A 22,885-nucleotide genomic window follows, 5' to 3' on the forward strand; every position below is an offset into this window, starting at 1 on the left:
TGGTTTGCTTGGTGGGAATATCATTTGATTTTTAACAGGATAATAACCCAGTGCTCCATCAGATGCCCTAGCCTCCACAATAAAAATACATTTACAAGTGCTCAGCATATGTGGGAACTCCTACAAGACAGTAGGAAAAGCATTCCTCATGAAGCTGGTTGAGAGAATGCCAAGAGTGTGTAAAGCTGTCATCAAGGCAAGTGTCACACCCTGATCTGTTTCACGTGTCCTTGTGCTTGTCTCTATGCCTCTCCAGGTGTAGCCCATCTCCTACTTATCTCCTGGGTATTTATACCTGTTTTTTCTGTCTGTCTGTGCCACTTCGTCTTGTTTGTTCAACCAGCGGTTTGTCTCAGCTGCTGCTTTTCCCTAGTCTCTCTTTTTCTCTCCCTCCTGGTTTTGACCCTTGCCTGTACTTACTCCGCGCCTGCCTGCCGTCCTGTACCTTGGCCCCACTACTCTGGATTATCGACCCCTGCCTGACTTGACCTGTGGTTTGCCTGCTCCTGTTGTTGCAATAAACATTGTTACTTCAACACAGTCTGCACTTGGGTCTTACCTGAAACCTGATACAAAGATTGGCTACTTTGAATAATCTCAAATATAAAATATATTTTGATTTGTTTAACACTTTTTTGGTTATTATATGATTCCATATCTGTTATTTCATAGTTTCGATGTCTTCACTATTGTTCACAATGTACAAAAATGGAAAAGGAAAAACCCTTGAATGAGTAGGTGTGTCCAAAATTTGGACTGGTACTATATATATATATATATTCCCCTTTCTCTAATCACCAATTGTATTGTTAATTTTTTACTGTTATTGTTGATGTCATATAGCTTTAGCAACAGTGGCCTTGCCATTCATGCTAATAAATCTTATCTGAATTTGAGAGAAAGTATGGGGTTGTTCCCCTGTGTCTGGGCTGGGTAGCATTTCAGGGCAGGGCTAAGGATAGGGGTAGGGCCTGGGGAGGGACAGGGGATATACAAATGGCTACTGCCTGTCAGCCTGCCCCCTCATAGTCAGTAGTAGAGCACGCTGCTCCACACACACACACCCTCATACACACACAGAGCACAGAAGACGGAAGAAGCTGAGTCAGAAACGTCCCCCCTTTCACACACACACTTACATGTGTATATGGATATGTGGCATTCCTAGACACCATCTCTATCTCTCTCTCTCCTTTACTTTACCTTTGGTTGTGCTCTCTCCCTCCCTCTTTCCCTCTTCCCTTCTCGTTCTCTAGTTTTCCTTCTGCTCTGCCTGTCGCTGGCAGTTGTCTGAGAGAGTGTGTGTTGAAGAAAACAGAAGAGAAGAGGTGCAGAACGGGTCAGGATGCTGTGGACTCTGCAGATGTATGCGTCTACAGGTTTCCCTCAGGGCTGACTGAAGACAAGACAAAAACACTCGAGGCACCAGGATCCTAACACACAGCTTGTCTGTTTTTTATGCATCTCCTTTGGTTCTCAAATCGGTCCATCAGTTGTTCATCTTTGTCCTCCTTTTTGGTGCTTTTCCACGGGTTATTTTGGAAGCCACCCAGAAGAGAAAATGAGGTCCAGGTTGCCTCAAGCCGCTTTGCAGCCCTTTATTCTAGGACTGTTGCTGTCACTGGTGGACGCCAAAGGAACCTTCTATGGAACAGGCCATGGGAACCCGCTCTATGGAGGAGGCCATGGCAACAGATACAACCTGTACAAGTCTGGAGTCAACTCACACTACACCCCGGGCAAACCCTTGGGCCGTCACAAGTAAGTGCACCTCCTGAAACTGTCTCTAGCCTCACCTGTACAAGGAATACTTTGTAATGACTTAGATTCATACAGCACCTCGCCAAGTGCTCAAAGTAATTTACATGGCAATAGGGATTTCCATTGATTTCCATCTTATCCAAAGCCATTTACAATACTACAGGGGATCAAATGTTTTTATTGTTAACGTTTAGACAAGTACACGTGAACAAAGAAACAACCCCCTCCCCCCACAGGACTTCCTAACCCATAGTTAGATTCCTGGGTCACAATAGCAGACTTACAGAGATACGCTGATGTAAGAACCATTATGTGTCTTTCACTTGCTCCATGCATATATGCTACAGATATTTCCATGTTTATAATGTCCATGAGTTACAGAAGCCACTGCTGTCTGTTTAAAGAATGAGGGGCCTGCCAACACGAGGCTCACGTTTTTCTGGCCCTTGAATGTTTTGGTACACCTACTGGAGAGCTCTTCTTTATCTACACCCATTCAGCATCGTTCAGACCCTCATAAGCCTTAGCCCCACCTAGCACTTTAAGGATTCACATGTCAAGACTAAAAGTGGTAAAAGTAGTAGCTTACAATAAGGAATAACTCCAGGTTAAAATACCCAATCCTTGGCCTATATCCTAATCTGACAATGGTGCATGTCATGTTGTTTATCACATTACTGTCTCTGGTAAGCACACACTATCAAAAAATAGCTACGTTGATTTGACTCATGCACAAAGGTATAAAGTGTCCAAATAAAAATATTGTATAAATATTTTCTAATTATTAGATGACACATGCCCAACACGCTTGTCTAAATTGATAAATCATGTGAAGGAAATGCTATAACCACCCCTAGACATGTACACATGTTCATGAAATACAATAGATGGCCGTGATCACCCGCAGACACACCTGGCTAACTTGATGTGTCATGTAATCATCTGGCGAAGTGGAGTTTTTTGTTTAGGCATGTAGCTAAACGATGAGCCGGCATAATCCCAAATCATACTACTACCAATACAAACATTGTCATAGATTTAGTATTAATCTGCAGGTAGCTACAGAGCTAACCAACTAGGTTCAACGTTAGCGAGCTAACATTAAGCTATAACTGTAGAATATACACAGGGAGTCAGGAAGCAGGTGCAGAAAGTGTGTTTAATAATAATAAACATGAAGATCATACAAAACAAGAGATGCTAAATTCAGGGTATAAATATTGATGAGAAAAAGAAAAAAAAGTAGTTTTTTGTAGTTTTTTTGCCCTCATCAATCTACACACAGTACCCCATAAAGACAAAGAAAAGCTGTTTTTTATACATTTGCCAATGTATTACAAATAAAAACAGAAATATTACATTTACTTAAATATTCAGACCCTTTACTCAGTACTTTGTTGAAGCACCTTTGGCAGCGATTACACCCTTGAGTCTTCTTGGGTATGATGCTGCAAGCTTGGCACACCTGTATTTGGGGAGTTTCTCCCATTCTTCTCTGCATATCCTCTCAAGCTCTGTCAGGTTGGATGGGGAGCATCGCTGCACAGCTATTTTCAAATGGATTCAGGTCTGTCTCTGGCTGGGCCACTCAAGGACATGGCTGTGGGCTTAGGGTCGTTGGTTTGTTGGAAGGTAAACCTTCGTCGCAGTCTGAGGTCCTAAGTGCTCTGGAGCAGGATTTCAGAATCTCTCTGTATTTTGCTCCTTTCATCTTTCCTTCAACTGGTCTCCCAGTCCCTGCCGCTGAAAAACATCCCCAAAGCATGATACTGCCACCACCATGCTTCAACAAACTCCAAGTGCGCTGTCATGGGCCTTTTACTGAGGAGTGGATTCCGTCTGTCCTCTATACCATAATGGACAGATTGGTGTACTGCTGCAGAGATGGTTGTCCTTCTGGAAGGTTCTCCCATCTCCACAGTGAAACTATGGTGCTCTGTCAGAGTGACCATCGTCTTCGCGGTCACCTCCCTGCCCAAGGCCCTTCTCCTCTGATTGCTTAGTTTGGCTGGGTGAACAGCTCTAGGAAGACGCTCTGTGGTTCAAAACTTCTTTCACTTAAGAATGATGGAGGCCACTGTGTTCTTGGGGACCTTCAATGCTGCAGAAATGTTTTGGTGCTCTTCCCCAGATCTGTGCCTCGACACAGTCCTGTCTCAGAGCTCTACGGACAATTGCTTCAACCTCATGGCCTGGTATTTGCTCTGACATGCATTGTCAACTGAGGGACGTTATATAGACAGGTGTGTGCCTTTCCAAATCATGTCCAATCAACTGAATTTACCACAGGTGGACTCCAATCAAGATGTAGAAACAACTCAAGGATAATCAATGGAAACAGGATGCAAATGAGCTCAATTTCGTGTCTCATAGCAAAGGGTCTGAATACCTATGTAAATAAGGTTATTTTTATTTAAATTTGCAAAAATGCTCTGTTTTACAGAGAATGCTGCGACAAACAAAAAACATTCATTCAGCGGCAGTCCTGTGGGTCAAAAACACCTCGTTGATGAGAGGTCAAAGGAGAATGGCAAGAATCGTGCAAACTAACAGGCTTTCTGACCACCAACAGGAATATAACAGCGCAGTACAACAGTGGTGTGCAGAACAGCATCTCGGAATGCATAACTCGTTGGTCCTTTTCATGGATGGGCTATTGGAGCAGACGACCACTCTGGGTTCCACTCCTATCAGCTAAATACAAGAAGTAGCGGCTGCAGTGGGTACGCAATCACCAACACTGAACAATTTAGGATTGGAAAAACATTGCCGGTTCCTGTTACGTTATGCAGAGTCAGGATTTGGCGTAAGCAACATAAGTCCATGGCCCCATCCTGTCAGGGGCCAACAGTATAGGCTGGTGGTGGTGGTGTAATGGTGTGGGGTATGTTTTCCTGGCACACGTTAGGTCCCTTCATACCAATTGAGCAATGTTTCCATGCCCAGAAGAATTTACGCTGTTCTGGAGGCAATGGGAGTTTTGACCAGGTACTAGATGGGTGTAACTAATAAACTGGCCACTGATTGTATTTTGGTTAGGTTAAAACCTTACTACTACCAGGCAGGATCTCCTCAACGTCAGCCTTGAGGCTTGTGACAAAATAACAATCCACAGGGCAAACTACATAATTTCAAACGTGGATAAATGGGTAATATTTGGCTGAAACTTTGATCGATGAGATTACAACATGGGAGACCAAAGGGTAGCTGTAGATAGATTCGATTCTCCACTAGGCATTGCTGCCCAGCCTATTGTATTTTTTTCTAATAGTGGATATAATGCTGAAGATCTGACCAAACATTAGATACACCCCCCCCTTGTCTTCAGAACAGCCTCAATTCATTGGGGCATGGACTCTACAAGATGTCGAAAGCGTTCCACAGGGTTGCTGGCCCATGTTGACTCCAATGCTTCCTTCAGTTGTGTCAAGTTGGCTGGATGTCCTTTGGGTGGTGGACCAAACATGGGAAACTGCTGAGTGTTAAAAACCCTTTGCAGTTCATTACACAAACCGGTGCGCCTGGCACCTGCTACTACCCCGTTCAAAGGTATTTAAATCCTATTTTCTTGCATATTCACCCTCAGAATACACAATCCATGTCTCAATTTTCTCAAGGCTTAAAAATCCTTCTTTAACCTGTCTCCTCCCCTTCATCTACACTGATTGAAGTAGATTTAAGAGGTGACGTTGTCACGACTTCCGCCAAAGTTGGTTCATCTCCTTGTTCGGGCGGCGTTCGGCGGTCGGCATTGCCGGTCTTCTAGTCATCATCGATCCACTTTTCATTTTCCATTTATTTTGTCTTGTCTTCCCACACACCTGGTTACAATTCCGTCATTGCACCCTCTGTTCCCCCCCATGTCCTTGTCTGGAATTGTTTATTATAAGTGCTTGTGCACGTTATTCTTGTGGCGACGGAGGGTTTTGTACCCATTGTATTTATTATTCTGTTTATGGGGATTTTTATTATTAAACTGCACCGTTGTAACCGTTTTTGCTCTCCTGCGCCTGACTTGCACCCCAGAATTCCGGACCAAACTTATGGAGTCAGCAGGAGCAGGTACCCCGGGTATAGGGGTGGAGGAGCACGTCCAGCAGCACGCAGCAATGGGTGCTGGTGGGTGAACGCCTCTTCCATCTGAGGCAGGGGAGCGCCCAGGAGTTTGCCCTGGAGTTTCAGACCCTGGCTGCCGTCGCGGGATGAAGCGACAGGGCCCTGATTGACCATTATCGCTGCAGTCTACACGAGGATGTCTGTCGGGAGTTGGCCTGCAGAGACACCACCCTCACATTTGACCAGCTGGTGGACCTGTCCAACCCAGCTGGATAACCTGCAAGCTACCCGCAGGCGTCCTGATCAGGGTCTGTTGATTCCATCCCCCCCGCACCCCTCTCTCTGTTCACCGCCCCTCCCAGTTCCATGGGTATCAGAGACCAGAGGGGGTTCCAGCTCGTGCACCATCTGTGGCCGCAGAGGTCACACTGCCAGTCGGTGCTGGGTTGGTTCCTCTGGGTATTTAGGCAGCAGGCAGGGCGCTCTGGCGTCACCCCAGGTGAGTCGGCACCATTCTCACCCAGAGCCCTCTGTTGCAAATATGTTTTTGTATGTCACTTTTCCTGAGTTTTCCCCGCATTCCCAGCATAAGGCGCTCGTCGATTCAGGCGCGGATGGGAATTTTATAGATAGATCGTTCGCCCAAAGTTTAGGGATCCCCATTGTTCCCGTGGCTGTGCCTTTTCCCGTTGCCGCCTTAGATAGTCGACCATTGGGGGCAGGGTTGATTAGGGAGGCCACTGCTCCTCTGGGCATGGTGACGCAGGGAGGTCACAAGGAGAGGATTAGTCTCTTCCTTATTGACTCTCCTGCGTTTCCTGTGGTGCTAGGCCTACCCTGGTCGGCTTATCATAACCCCACTGTTTCTTGGCAACATAGGGGTGGTCGCGAGAGTGCTCGGGGAGGTGTTTAGGGGTTTCCGTTGGTGCTACTACAGTGGAAAGTCCAGACCAGGTCTCCATCATGCGCATTCCCGCTGAATATGCAGATTTGGCTCTCGCCTTGTCCAAAAAGAAGGCGACTCAATTACCACCCCATCAACGGGGTGATTGTGCGATAGAGCTCCTGGTAGACGCTGCACTTCCCAGGAGTCACGTGTATCCCCTCTCACAGGCATAGATGGCGGCTATGGAAACATATGTCTCCAAATCCCTGCGTCAGGGGTACATTCGGTCCTCCACTTCACCCGCCTCCTCGAGTGTCTTTTTTGTGAAAAAGAAAGAGGGAGGTCTGCGCCTGTGTATTGACTATCGAGGTCTGAACTAGATCACTGTGAGGTATAGTTACCCGCTACCACTCATAGCCACAGCGATTGAGTCAATGCACGTGGCGCGCTTCTTCACCAAACTAGATCTCACGAGCGCTTACAACCTGGTGCGTATACGGGAGGGAGACGAGTGGAAGATGGTTTTCAGTACCACCTCAGGGAACTATGAGTACCTCGTCATGCCGTACTGGTTGATGAATGCACCATCAGTCTTCCAAACCTTTGTAGACCAGATTTTCAGGGACCTGCACGGGCAGGGTGTAGTGGTGTATATTGATGACATTCTGATATACTCCGCTACATGCGCCGAGCATGTGCCCCTGGTGCGCAGAATGCTTGGTCGGCCTGTTGGAGCATGACCTGTACGTCAAGGCTGAGAAATGTCTGTTCTTCCAGCAGTCCTTCTCCTTCCTAGGGTACCGCATTTCCACCTCATGGGTGGAGATCGAGAGTGACCGCATTGCAGCCATGCGTAATTGGCCGACTCCCACCACGGTAAAGGAGGTGCAGCAGTTCTTAGGGTTTGCCAACTACTACCGGAGGTTTATCTGGGGTTTTGGTCAGGTAGTGGCTCCCATTACATCACTGCTGAAGGGGGGCCTGGTACGTTTACAGTGGTCGGCTGAGGCAGACAGGGCTTTTGGTCACCTGAGGGCTCTGTTTACCTCGGCTCCCATGCTGGCCCAACCGGATCCCTCTTTGGCATTCATAGTGGAGGTGGATGCTTCCGAGGCTGGGATAGGAGCTGTGCTCCATCAGCGCTCGGGTACGCCACCGAAGCTCCGCCCCTGTGCCTTCTTCTCGAAGAAGCTCAGCCCGGCGGAGCGAAACTATGACATGGGGGCCCGGGACATGTTGACTGTCGTCAAGGCCTTAAAGGCGTGGAGACATTGGCTTGAGGGAGCTAAACACCTTTTTCTCATCTGGACTGACCACCGCAATCTGCAGTGCATCCAGGCAGCGAGGAGATTGAAACCTTGCCAGGCAAGGTGGGCCATGTTTTTCACCCATTTTGTGTTCACCCTTTCCTACAGACCAGGCTCCCAGAACGTTAAGGCAGATGCATTGTCCCGGATGTATGACACAGAGGAGCGGCCCATGGATCCCACTCCCATACTCCCTGCCTCCTGCCTGGTGGCGCCGGTAGTGTGGGAGCTAGACGTGGACATTGAGCAGGCGTTACGTGCAGAGCCCGCGCCCGTCCAGTGTCCCGGTGGGCGTCTGTACGTACCGTCTGCTGTTTGTGACCAGTTGATCTATTGGGCCCACACGTCACCCTTCTCTTGTCATCCTGGGATTGGTCGGACAGTGCGCTGTTTGAGCAGGAGGTACTGGTGGCCTACCTTGGCTAAGGACGTGAGGGTTTCCTCCTGCTCTGTGTGCGCCCATGCAAGGCTCCTAGGCACCTGCCCAGTGTGAAGCTACATCCATTACCCGTTCCACAACAGCCTTGGTCGCACCTGTCGGTGGATTCTCCCCCCTCACAGTGTAACACTGCAATCTTGGTCGTTGTGGATCGGTTCTCGAAGGCCTGTCGTCTCCTCCCTATGCCCGGTCACCCTACGGCCTTACAGACTGCAGAAGCCTTGTTTACGCACGTCTTCCGTCACTACGGGGTGCCTGAGGATAGAGTGTCTGATCGAGGTCCCCAGTTCACGTCAAGGGTCTGGATGGCGTTCATGGAACGTCTGAGGGTCTCGATCAGCCTTACTTCGGGGTTTCACCCCAAGAGTAATGGGCAGGTGGAGAGAGTAAACCAGGATGTGTGGCAGGTTTCTGTGGTCTTATTGCCAGGACTGGCCGGGGGAGTGGGCGGCGTTTGCGCCCTGGGCCGAGATGTCACAGAACTTGCCTAGGGGGTGATGTACTGTCACGACTTCTGCCGAAGTTGGTTCCTCTCCTTGTTCGGGCAGCGTTCAGCGTCGCCAGTCTTCTAGCCATCATCGATCCACTTTTCATTTTCCATTTGTTTTGTCTTGTCTTCCCACACACCTGGTTTCAACTCCATCGTTAAATGTTGTGTATTATCCCTCTGTTCCACCCATGTCCTTTTCCAGAATTGTTTATTTTAAGTGCTTTTGCACGTTATTCTGGTAGGCGATGGCGGGTTTTGTACCCATTGTATTGATTATTCTGTTTCTGGTGATTTTTATTATTAAACTGCACCGTTGTAACACAGTTTTTGCTCTCCTGCGCCTGACTTCTCTGCCGCCAGTATGCACCCCTTACAGACATCAATAAAGGATCATAGCTTTCAACTGAATTCACCTTGTCAGTCTATGTCATGGAAAGAGTAGGTGTCCTTAAAATGTTGTATATTCAGTGTATTTTATAGGTTTGTCTATGTTGAAATTTGGTTACTATGATGACATAAACCTGTGGTTAAAATGTCACCCTCAAAACAGCATATTATTTTGATTACTTTTTTTAACGCCAATGTATTTTCCACGTAGATTCCACATCACAATACGTTGAACATTACGTTGAAACGACGCTGATTCAACTATTTTGTGCACAGTGGGAAGTGTGTGTGTGTGACTTAAGTTTGTCAATGACTGTGGTAAATTTGACTGAATTCCAGCCTCAGAGTAATTCAACTGTACAGTAGATCTACAGTAAGGGGCCAGAATGTGGCTACATTCTTTGTGCTCTAATGCTAGTAAAGCTTTTAATATTTTCTTGTCACCACCAAATACTTACTCAAGTGATAACATACAGTAGCTGGATCTGGTTTTTTTTCTCCCTTTTCCTCATTTGATCATAAAACTTAAAAGGATTGTCATTGCAATTCAATTATTACATACAAGAAGAACATAGGAATTGTTAGGAGTGATGCTGAAAGATGGGACTGTGAAGAACATTGCTGTGATGACTGTGAAGAACATTGCGATGTTCTGCATTGTAGAGAAAGAGAGTTCCACATGGCAGGTTGTTGTTTGGCCCTGGGGGGTTTTCTGTTCTGTCCTTTTCTGTTGCTTGGCTTCCCCTGAGAGCTGTACCACTCTGGACAGCAGCCCAGCTACCTGCTGCTTTCCTCTACCAGCCCCAGCAGACAGACCCTGACCTGGCCCTACTTAGTCTTTACCCTCCCCCCTCCCTCCCCACCCCTCATTACCCTAATTCACCAGGGAGACAACCCCTTTCCTCTACCAGCCCCAGCAGACAGACCCTGACCCAGCCCAATTTAGTCTTTACCCACCCCCTCCCTCCCCACCCCTCATTACCCTAATTCACCAGGGAGACAAACCCTTTCCTCTACCAGCCTCAGCAGACAGACCCTGACCCAGCCCAATTTAGTCTTTACCCACCCCCCTCCCTCCCTACCCCTCATTACCCTCATTCACCAGGGAGACATAGCCTTTCCTCTACCAGCCCCAGCAGACAGACCCTGACCCAGCCCAACTTAGCCTTTACCCCCTGTTTTACCCACCTCACCCTTACATCTCCTCATTTTAATTCCCTCAGAGAGAGGGTCTGACTTAACAGTTTTCACCCCGACCCTCACCTACACTGTATACTCACCATACCATTGCTCACTATATCTCACACACCCTCTCTCCCTTTCCTCAGTCACTCTCTCCCCTCAACCTCTCCTTCCCCACATCGCTCGATCTCACCATCAACCTCCCCCTTCCTCCCTATCCCTCAACCTCCCCTTCCATCTCACCCTTAAGCCCCCCCACCCCTCCATCTCACCCTCAACCTCGCCCTTCCTCCATATCCCTCCATCTCAACCTCCCCCTTCCTCCCTATACCTCCATCTCACCCTCAACCTCCCCCTTCATCTCCCCTTCATCTCCCCTTAAACTCCCCACCATATCACTCTCAACCTCGCCCTTCCTCCATATCCCTCCGTCTCACCCTCAACCTCCCCTTCCCTCCCTATCTATCCATCTCACCCACAACATTCTTATTGGCAGACTCGACAGCTTTGGTTTCTCAAATGATTGCCTCGCCTGGTTTACCAACCACTTCTCTGATAGAGTTCAGTGTGTCAAATCGGAGGGCCTGTTGTTCGGACCTCTGACAGTCTCTATGGGAGTGCCACAGGGTTCAATTCTCGGGCCGACTCTCTTTTCTGTACACATCAATGATGTTTCTCTTGCTGCTGGTGATTCTCTGATCCACCTCTATGCAGACAACACCATTCTGTATACTTCTGGCCCCTCCTTGGGCACTGTGTTAACTAACCTCCAGACGAGCTTCAATGCCATACAACTCTCCTTCCATGGCCTCCAACTGCTCTTAAACGCAAGTAAAACTAAATGCATGCTTTTCAATCAATCACTGCCCGCACCTGGTCGCCCGTCCACCATCACTACTCTGGACGGCTCTGACTTAGAATACGTGGACAACTACAAATAACTGGGTGTCTGGTTAGACTGTAAACTCTCCTTCCAGACTCACATTAAGAATCTCCAATCCAAAATTACATCTAGAATCGGCCTCCTATATCGCAACAAAGCATCCTTCACTCATGCTGCCAAACATACCCTCGTAAAACTGACCATCCTACCGATCCTCGACTTCAGTGATGTCATCTATAAAATAGCCTCCAACACTCTACTCAACAAATTGGATGCAGTCTATCACAGTGCCATCCGTTTTGTCACCAAAGCCCCATACACTACCCACCATTGCGACCTGTACGCTGTCGCTTCATACTCGTTGCCAAACCCACTGGCTACAGGTTATCTACAAGTCTCTGCTAGGTAAAGCCCCGTCTTATCTCAGCTCACTGGTCACCATAGCAGCACCCACTCATAGCACACGCTATGAGTACACGCTCCTGCAGGTATATTTCACTGGTCACCCCCAAAGCCAATTCTTTCTTTGGCAGCCTCTCCTTCCAGTTCTCTGCTGCCAATGACTGGAACAAACTACAAAAATCTCTGAAACTGGAAACACTTATCTCCCTCACTAGCTATAAGCACCAGCTGTCAGAGCAGCTTACAGATCGCTGCACCTGTACATAGCCCATCTGTAAACAGCCCATCTAGCTACCTACCTCATCCCCATACTGGTATTTATTTATTTTGCTCCTTTGCTGTTTACAGGAATTAAATTCCTATATGTTTTTATTTATTTATTTATTTATTTTGAATATTACCCCTTTTTCTCCCCAATTTCGTGGTATCCAATTGTTGTCGTAGCTACTATCTTGTCTCGTTGCTACAACTCCCGTACGGGAGTTGTAGCAGCCCGCCACAGGCCCGCCACAGGAGTCGCAGGTGCGCGATGAGACAAGGACATCCCTACCGACCAAGCACTCCCTAATTAATTTCTACCAAGGAACAGACAGTCATTGTTCTAATTCTTGATTATATTTACACACATTATATTCAGTACTAAGGTTAAAAGAAAATTCATACATCTATAGTAACATAATAGTATTCTGATTAGTCAGTCCTGATTGAAATGTATACATAATTAGTCATTATTGATAAAAATTCCCTTAACATTTGCACCCCAGTATCTCTACCTGCACATTCATCTTCTGCCGATCTACCATTCCAGTGTTTAATTGCTATATTGTAATTACTTCAACACCATGGCCTATTTATTTCCTTAACTTACCTCATTTGCACTGTATATAGACTTTTTGTTTTATTTTGTTCTACTGTATTATCGACTGTATGTTTGTTTATTCCATGTGTAACTCTGTGTTGTTGTATGTGTTGAATTGCTACACTTTATCTTGGCCAGGTCGCAGTTGCAAATGAGAACTTGTTCTCAACTAGCCTACCTGGTTAAATAAAGGTGAAATAAATAAAAATAAAAAACCTGCCCCTTCCTCTCTATCTCTCCATCTCACCCTCAACCTCCCCCTTCCTCTCTATCTCTCCATCTCACCCTCAACCTCCCCCTTCCTCTCTATCCCTCCATCTCACCCTCAACCTCCCCCTTCCTCTCTATCCCTCCATCTCACCCTCAACCTCCCCCTTCCTCTCTATCTCTCCATCTCACCCTCAACCTCCCCCTTCCTCTCTATCTCTCCATCTCACCCTCAACCTCCCCCTTCCTCTCTATCCCTCCATCTCACCCTCAACCTCCCCCTTCCTCTCTATCTCTCCATCTCACCCTCAACCTCCCCCTTCCTCTCTATCTCTCCATCTCACCCTCAACCTCCCCCTTCCTCTCTATCTCTCCATCTCACCCTCAACCTCCCCCTTCCTCTCTATCTCTCCATCTCACCCTCAACCTCCCCCTTCCTCTCTATCTCTCCATCTCACCCTCAACCTCCCCCTTCCTCTCTATCCCTCCATCTCATCCTCAACCTCCCCCTTCCTCTCTATCCCTCCATCTCACCCTCAACCTCCCCCTTCCTCTCTATCCCTCCATCTCACCCTCAACCTCCCCCTTCCTCTCTATCCCTCCATCTCACCCTCAACCTCCCCTTCCTCCCTATCTCTCTCTCACCCTCAACCTCCCTCTTCCTCCCTATCCCTCCATCTCACCCTCAACCTCCCCCTTCCTCTCTATCCCGCCATCTCACCCTCAACCTCCCTATCTCTCTCTCACCCTCAACCTCCCTCTTCCTCCCTATCTCTCTCTCACCCTCAACCTCCCTCTTCGTCCCTATCCCTCCATCTCACCCTCCCCCTCCATCTCACCCTTAAGCTCCCCCACACCCTCCATCTCACCCTTTCTCCATATCCCTCAATCTCACCCTCAACATCCCCCTTCCTCTCTATCCCTCCATCTCACCCTCAACCTCCCCCTTCCTCTCTATCCCTCCATCTCACCCTCAACCTCCCCCTTCCTCCCTATCTCTCTCTCACCCTCAACCTCCCTCTTCGTCCCTATCCCTCCATCTCCCCCTCCCCCTCCATCTCACCCTTAAGCTCCCCCACACCCTCCATCTCACCCTTTCTCCATATCCCTCCATCTCACCCTCAATATCCCCCTTCCTCTCTATCCCTCATCTCACCCTCAACCTCCCCCTTCCTCTGTATCCCTCCATCTCACCCTCAACCTCCCCCTTCCTCCCTATCCCTCCATCTCACCCTCAACCTCCCCCTTCCTCTCTATCCCTCCATCTCACCCTCAACCTCCCCCTTCCTCCCTATCCCTCCATCTCACCCTCAACCTCCCCCTTCATCTCACCCTTAAGCTCCCCCTTCCTCTCTATCCCTCCATCTCACCCTCAACCTCGCCCATCCTCCATATCCCTCCATCTCACCCTCAACCTCCCCCTTCCTCTCCATCCCTCCATCTCGCCCTCAACCTCCCCCTTCATCTCATCCTTAAGTGTTGATGCATTGGATTGGTTCCAAAACTACCTTTCTGACAGAACACAGTGTATAGCACAGAAGGGTATGAAATCTGAGTTAAGGCTTACAACAGGAGTTCCCCAGGACTAATTTTTAGGTCTGATCCTTATTACACTGTATATAAATGATATAGGGAAGACGGTTGACTCTGCAACTCTCCATTTGTATGCTGATGACACATTCATTCTAGCGTGTCTAATATTGAGCCTTTTCAGGACTTACAGTTGGCCTTTGATGTCATTCAAAGGCAGCTTTTCCAATTGAAACGTGTGCCTAATGAAAGGAAAACAAAGTTTATGGTTGTCTTCCCTGAAAGTTAACAGATGAGTCAATTGTAGATTTTAACTATAAAAGGCCAGCAAATTGATAGGGTCACCTCCTATAAGTATCTTGGGATTTGGTTAGATGAGAAGCTGAATTTTAAACAGCACATTGATAACCAAGAAACTGAAGTTGAAATAGGGTTTCTATTTCAGGAACAAATCTTGCTTTTCAATGTTAGTCAGAAAGGACCTTGTTCAAAGCACTTATTTTTAATCAGTGCTGAATTATGGTGGTGATATTGTCATGTATCATGGTGCTTTAAGATGTATTACAAATGCTAGATCACTGACCCATCACTGTGATCTGTATGCTATGGTGCAATGGGCCTCTCTTTCCACGAAAGCACTGGTACAATTTTGTGTACAAAGCAAATAAATAATTCAAATAAAATTTTAGTGGTCACATTCACATGGTTAGCAGATGTTACTGTGAGTGCAGCGAAATGCTTGTGCTTCTAGTTTCGACCGTACAGTAATATCTAACAAGTAATCTAACAATTTCACAACAACTACCTTATACATACAAGTGTAAAGGAATTAATAAGAAAATGTACATATTAATATATGGATGAGCGATGGCCGAACGGCATAGGCAAGATGCAGTAGATGGTATAGAGTACAGTATATACATATGAGATGAGTAATATAGGGTATGTAAACATTATATAAAGTGGCATTGTTTAAAGTGACTAGTGATGCATTTATTACACATTTTTAATTTTTAAAGTGGCTAGAGATTGTTGGCAGCAGCCATTCAATGTTAGTGATGGCTGTTTAACAGTCTGATGGCCTTGAGATAGAAGCTGTTTTTCAGTCTCTCCTTGCTTCGATGCACATGTACTGACGTCGCCTTCTGGATGATAGGGGAGTGAACAGGCAGTGGCTCGGGTGGTTCTTGTCCTTGATGCTCTTTATGGCCTTCCTGTGACATCGGGTGGTGTAGGTGTCCTGGAGGGCAGGTAGTTTGCCCCCGGTGATGCGTTGTGCAGACCTCACTACCCTCTGGAGAGCCTTACGGTTGTGAGCGGAGCAGTTGCCATACCAGGCGGTGATACAGCCCGACGGAATGCTCTCGATTGTGCATCTGTAAACGTTTGTGAGTGTTTTTGGTGACAGGCCAAATTTCTTCAGCCTGCTAAGGTTGAAGAGGCGCTGCTGCGCCTTCTTCACCACGCTGTCTGTGTGGGTGGACCATTGCAGTTTGTCCGTGATGTGTACGTCAAGGAACTTGAAGCTTTCCACCATCTCCATTACTGTCCCGTCGATGTGGATAAGGGGTGCTCCCTCTGCTGTTTCCTGAAGTCCACGATCATCTCCTTAGTTTTGTTGACGTTGAGTGAGAGGTTATTTTCCTGACACCACACTCCGTGGGCCCTCACCTCCTCCCTGTAGGCCGGCTCGTCGTTGTTGGTAATCAAGCCTACCACTGTAGTGTCGTCTGCAAACATGATGATTGAGTTTGAGGCGTGCATGGCCACGCAGTCGTGGGTGAATAAGGAGTACAGGAGGGGGCTGAGCAGGCACCCTTATGGGGCCCCATTGTGGAGGATCAGCGGGGTGGAGATGTTATTTCCTACCCTCACCACATCCTGCAAGTCAGGATGTCCAGGACCCAGTTGCACAGGGAGGGGTCCCTTTGTATCTCTGTTCTTTACTGTCCAGACACACTTGTACAAAGCTAGGTAACAAAATATATAGCCTAGAAATCACTACTTAGAATTAACAGATCACAGCATTCTCTGTCAAGTTTTCAGCTGTGGGTCTGTTGGTGTTTTTTTCTTGTTCGCTTTTTTCAGTACTGTTGCAATGGAACATGTAATTCAACAGACGTTCTGCCCCATGCTGACTGGGAGGGAATGTGCCCACTCCTCATTGTTAGTGACAAGGAAGACAATGATCACAATGGCTACAACTAAACTGCATGTGATTTACACAAACCACAGAGGGCTACAGGGGGAGTATTTGTGAAAGGTTGTGTTTTTCACTCCAATCCTGCTCATTTGGATGTTGTCGGAGTCAAACAGACAGGCCTGGAGGGACAAAATCATTTTAGACCCAAGCCACCCCCTGTACCCAGACTTTGAACTACTCCCCTCTGGGCGCAGATATAGGGCACCCCTCAGGAGGAAAAACAGAACTAGACAATAATTTGTGCCAGGTTTGATATCCCTCCTAAATAGCTAAGTCTATTGTTCCTATCGACTCAGTAAGGCCAGCAGGCTAGTTTCTTTTTATTGGTATGTGCAGTTGAAGTCGGAAGTTTGCATACACCTCAGTCAAATACATTTGAACTCAGTTTTTCACAATTCCTGACATTTAATCCCAGTAAAAATTCCCTGTTTTAGGTCAGTTAGGATCACCACTTTATTTTAAGAATGTGAAATGTCAGAATAATATTAGAGAGAATGATATATTTCAGATTTTATTTCTAATATCCCATTCCCAGTGGGTCAGAAGTTTACATACACTCAATTAGTATTTGGTAGCATTGCCTTTAAATTGTTTAACATGGGTCAAACGTTTCATGTAGCCTTACACAAGCTTCTCACAATAAGTTGGGTGAATTCTGGCCCTTTCCTCCTGACAGAGCTGGTGTAACTGAGTCAGGTTTGTAGGCCTCCTTGCTCGCCTACGCTTTTACAGTTCTGCCCACAAATGTTCTATAGGATTGAGGTCAGGGCTTTGTGATGGCCACTCCAATATCTTGACTTTGTTGTCCTTAAGCCTTTTTGCCACAACTTTGGATGTATGCTTGGGGTCATTATCCATTTGGAAGACCATTTTGCGACCAAGCTTCAACTTCTAGACTGATGCCTTCAACATATCCACATAATTTTCCTCCCTCATGGTGCCATCTATTTTGTGAAGTGCACCAGTCCCTCCTGCAGCAAAGAACCCCCACAACATGATGCTGCCACCCCCGTGCTTCACGGTTGGGATGTTGTTCTTCATCTTGCAAGGATTCTCCTTTTTCCTCCTAACATAATGATGGTCATTATGGCCAAACAGTTATATTTTTGTTTCATCAGACCAGAGGACATTTCTCAAAAAAGTACGATTTTTGTCCCCCGGTTATGTCGATATAGGACTCGTTTTACTGTGGATATAAATACTTTTGTACCCGTTTCCTCCAGCATCTTCATAAGGCCATTTGCTGTTGTTCTGGGACTGATTTGCACTTTTCCCACCAAAGTACGTTCATCTCTAGGAGACAGAACGTCTCTCCTTCCTGAGCGGTATGACAGCTGAGTGGTCCCATGTTGTTTATACTTGCGTACTATTCAAGTCAAATCCAAATCAAATGAAATGTATTTATGTAGCCCTTCATACATCAGCTGATATCTCAAAGTGCTGTACAGAAACCCAGCCTAAAACCCCAAACAACAAGCAATACAGGTGTTGAAGCACGTTGGCTAGGAAAAACTCCCTAGAAAGGCCAAAACCTAGGAAGAAACCTAGAGAGGAACCAGGCTATGTGGGGTGGCCAGTCCTCTTCTGGCTGTGCCAGGTGGAGATTATAACAGAACATGGCCAAGATGTTCAAATGTTCATAAATGACCAGCATGGTCAAATAATAATAATCACAGGCAGAACAGTTGAAAGTGGAGCAGCAGCACGGCCAGGTGGACTGAGGACAGCAAGGAGTCATCATGCCTCGTAGTCCTGAGGCATGGTCCCAGGGCTCAGGTCCTCCGAGAGAGAGAATGAAAGACAGAAAGAGAGAATTAGAGAGAGCATACTTAAATTCACACAGGACACTGGATAGGACAGGAGAAGTACTCCAGATTGACCCTAGCCCCCCTAACAAACTGACCCTAGTCCCCCGACACATAAACTACTGCAGCATAAATACTGGAGGCTGAGACAGGAGGGGTAAGGAGACACTGTGGCCCCATCCGATGACACCCCCGGACAGGGCCAAACAGGAAGGATATAACCCCACCCACTTTGCCAAAGCACAGCCCCCACACCACTAGACACACCACAGTGACTCAACCCACTCAAGTGACGCACCCCTCCTAGGGACGGTATGAAAGAGCCCTAGTAAGCCAGTGACTCAGCCCCTGTAATAGGGTTAGAGGCAGAGAATCCCAGTGAAAAGAGGGGAATCGGCCAGGCAGAGACAGCAAGGGCGGTTCGTTGCTCCAGAGCCTTTCCGTTCACCTTCCCACTCCTGGGCCAGACTACACTCAATCATATGACCCACTGAAGAGATGAGTCTTCAGTAAAGACTTAAAGGTTGAGACCGAGTTTGCGTCTCTCACATGGGTAGGCAGACCATTCCATAAAAATGGAGCTCTATAGGAGAAAGCCTTGCCTCCAGCTGTTTGCTTAGAAATTCTAGGGACAATTAGGAGGCCTGCGTCTTGTGACCGTAACGTACGTGTAGGTATGTACGGCAGGACCAAATCAGAGAGATAGGTAGGAGCAAGCCCATGTCATGCTTTGTAGGTTAGCAGTAAAACCTTGAAATCAGCCCTTGCCTTGACAGGAAGCCAGTTTAAGGAGGCTAGCACTGGAGTAATGTGATACATTCTTTGGGTTCTAGTCAGGATTCTAGCAGACGTATTTAGCACTAACTGAAGTTAATTTAGTGCTTTATCCGGGTAGCCGGAAAGTAGAGCATTGCAGTAGTCTAACCTAGAAGTGACAAAAGCATGGATAAATTTTTTCTGCATCATTTCGGGACAGAAAGTTTCTGATTTTTGCAATGTGACATAGATGGAAAAAAGCTGTCCTTGAATCAGTCTTGATATGTTCTTCAAAAGAGAGATCAGGGTCCAGAGTAACGCCGAGGTCCTTCACAGTTTTATTTGAGATGACTGTACAACCATTAAGATTAATTGTCAGATTCAACAGAAGATCTCTTTGTTTCTTGGGACCTAGAACAAGCATCTCTGTTTTGTCCGAGTTTAAAAGTAGAAAGTTTGCAGCCATCCACTTCCTTATGTCTGAAACACATGCTTCTAGCGAGGGCAATTCTGTGGCTTCACCATGTTTCATTGAAATGTACAGCTGTGTGTCATCCACATAGCAGTGAAAGTTAAGATTATGTTTTCGAATGACATCCCCAAGAGGTTAAATATATAGTGAAAACAATAGTGGTCCTAAAACGGAACCTTGAGGAACACCGAAATGTACAGTTCATTTGTCAGAGGACAAACCATTCACAAAGACAAACTGATATCTTTCCGACAGATGAGATCTAAACCAGGCCAGAACTTGTCCGTGTAGACCAATTTGGGTTTCCAATCTCTCCAAAAGAATGTGGTGATCGATGGTATCAAAAGCAGCACTAAGGTTTAGGAGCACGAGGACAGATGCAGAGCCTCGGTCTGATGCCATTAAAAGGTCCTTTACCACCTTCACAAGTGCAGTCCCAGTGTTATGATGGGGTCTAAAACCAGACTGAAGCCTTTCGTATACATTGTTTGTCTTCAGGAAGGCAGTGAGTTGCTGCGCAATAGCCTTTTCTAAAAATGTTGAGAGGAATGGAAGATTCGATATAGGCCGAAAGTTTTTTATTTTTTCTGGGTCAAGGTTTGGCTTTTTCAAGAGAGGTTTTATTACTGCCACTTTTAGTGAGTTTGGTACACATCCGGTGGATAGAGAGCCGTTTATTATGTTCAACATAGGAGGGCCAAGCACAGGAAGCAGCTCTTTCAGTAGTTTAGTTGGAATAGGGTCCAGTATGCAGCTTGAAGGTTTAGAGGCCATGATTATTTTCATCATTGTGTCAAGAGATATAGTTAAAACACTTGAGTGTCTCTCTTGATCCTAGGTCCTGGCAGAGTTGTGCAGACTCAGGACAACTGAGCTTTGAAGGAATACGCAGATTTAAAGAGGAGTCCATAATTTGCTTTCTAATAATCATGATCTTTTCCTCAAAGAAGTTCATTAATTTATTACTGCTGAAGTGAAAGTCATCCTCTCTTGGGGAATGCTGCTTTTTAGTTAGCTTTGCGACAGTATCAAAAAGGAATTTCGGATTGTTCTTATTTTCCTCAATTATGTTGGTAAAATAGGATGATCGAGCAGCAGTAAGGGCTCTTCGATACTGCACGGTACTGTCTTTCCAAGCTAGTCGGAAGACTTCCAGTTTGGTGTGGCGCCATTTCCGTTCCAATTTTCTGGAAGCTTGCTTCAGAGCTCGGGTATTTTCTGTATACCAGGGAGCTAGTTTCTTATGAGAAATGTTTTTAGTTTTTTGGGGTGCAACTGCATCTAGGGTATTGCGCAAGGTTAAATTGAGTTCCTCAGTTAGGTGGTTAACTGGTTTTTGTCCTCTGGCATCCTTGGGTAGGCAGAGGGAGTCTGGAAGGACATCAAGGAATCTTTGTGTTGTCTGTGAATTTATAGCACGACTTTTGATGTTCGTTGGTTGGGGTCTGAGCAGATTATTTGTTGCAATTGCAAACGTAATAAAATGGTGGTCCGATAGTCCAGGATTATGAGGAAAAACATTAAGATCCACAACATTTATTCCATGGGACAAAACTAGGTCCAGAGTATGACTGTGACAGTGAGTAGGTCCAGAGACATGTTGGACAAAACCCACTGAGTCGATGATGGCTCCGAAAGCCTTTTGGAGTGGGTCTGTGGACTTTTCCATGTGAATATTAAAGTCACCAAAAATTTTAATATTATCTGCTATGACTACAAGGTCCGATAGGATTTCAAGGAACTCAATGAGGAACGCTGTATTTGGCCCAGGAGGCCTGTAAACAGTAGCTATAAAAAGTGATTGAGTGGGCTGCATAGATTTCAAGACTAGAAGCTCAAAAGCTTGTAAATTGAAATTTGCTATCGTAAATGTTAGCAACACCTCCGCCTTTGCGGGATGCACGGGGGATATGGTCACTAGCGTAGCGAGGAGGTGAGGCCTCATTTAACATAGTAAATTAATCAGGCTTAAGCCATGTTTCAGTCAGGCCAATCACATCAAGATTATGATCAGTGATTCGTTCATTGACTATAATTGCCTTTGAAGTAAGGGATCTAACATTAAGTAGCCCTATTTTGAGATGTGAGGTATCATGATCTCTTTCAATAATGATAGGAATGGAGGAGGTCTTTATCCTAGTGAGATTTCTAAGACGAACACCGCCATGTTTAGTTTTGCCCAACCTAGGTCGAGGCACAGACACAGTCTCAATGGGGATAGCTGAGCTGACTATACTGACTGTGCTGGTGGCAGACTCCACTATGCTGGCAGGCTGGCTAACTGCCTGCTGCCTGGCCTGCACCCTATTTCATTGTGGAGCTAGAGGAGTTAGATTCCTGTCTATGTTGGTAGATAAGATGAGAGCACCCCTCCAGCTAGGATGGAGTCCATCACTCCTCAGCAGGTCAGACTTGGTCCTGTTTGTGGGTGAGTCCCAAAAAGAGGGCCAATTATCTACAAATTCTATCTTTTGGGAGGGGCAGAAAACAGTTTTCAACCAGCGATTGAGTTGTGACACTCTGCTGTAGAGCTCATCACTCCCCCTAACTGGGAGGGGGCCAGAGACAATTGTTTGTACTATTGTTTGTACAGATGAACGTGGTACCTTCAGGCGTTTGTAAATTGCTCCCAAAGATGAGTGTGTGGAGTTCTACAATTGTTTTGCTGAGGTCTTGGCTGATTTCTTTTGATTTTCCCATGATGTCAAGCAAAGAGGCACTGAGATTGAAGATAGACCTTGAAATACATCCACAGGTACACCTCCAATTGACTCAAATGAGGTCAATTAGCCTATCATAAGCTTCTAAAGCCATGGCATCATTTTCTGGATTTTTCCAAGCTTTTTAAAGGCAGTCAATTTAATAATAATCTGTCTGTAAAGAACTGTTGGAAAAATTACTTGTGTCATCCACAAAGTAGTTGTCCTAACCAATTTGCCAAAACTATAGTTTGTTATCAAGAAATTTGTGGAGTGGTTGAAAAATGTGTTTTAATGACTCTAACCTAAGTGTATGTAAACTTCCGACTTCAACTGTAACTGTTATGAAAGTGGTATTGTCAACTTGTTTTGTATTTGAATGCCACTACTTATGGCTGCAGGGGCACTATTGAGTAGCTTGGATGAAAGGTGCCCAGAGGTGCCCAGAGTAAATGGCCTGCTCCTCAGTCTCATTTGCTAATATATTCATATTATTATTAGTATTGGATAGAAAAAACTCTGGCAGGCAAAAACCAGAGAAGGAATCCAAACAGGAAGTTG

At 46.3% G+C, this 22,885-nt stretch overlaps 1 protein-coding gene across 2 annotated transcripts in view; it reads left to right on the top strand.

Moving 5' to 3' along the window:
• The first annotated feature begins 1,049 nt into the window (after positions 1-1,049).
• Positions 1,050-22,885, top strand: part of LOC109871460 (EMILIN-3-like) — a 38,048-nt gene continuing 16,212 nt past the window's right edge. For both annotated transcript variants that reach the window (XM_031807370.1, XM_020462363.2), the window contains exon 1: positions 1,050-1,761. In XM_031807370.1, the coding sequence (XP_031663230.1) occupies positions 1,562-1,761 (200 nt within the window). In that variant the 5' untranslated portion in view covers positions 1,050-1,561. The remainder of the gene's footprint in view (positions 1,762-22,885) is intronic.

This window comes from Oncorhynchus kisutch, linkage group LG27, assembly GCF_002021735.2.
Source record: "Oncorhynchus kisutch isolate 150728-3 linkage group LG27, Okis_V2, whole genome shotgun sequence".
NCBI classification, from domain to species: Eukaryota; Metazoa; Chordata; class Actinopteri; order Salmoniformes; family Salmonidae; genus Oncorhynchus; species Oncorhynchus kisutch.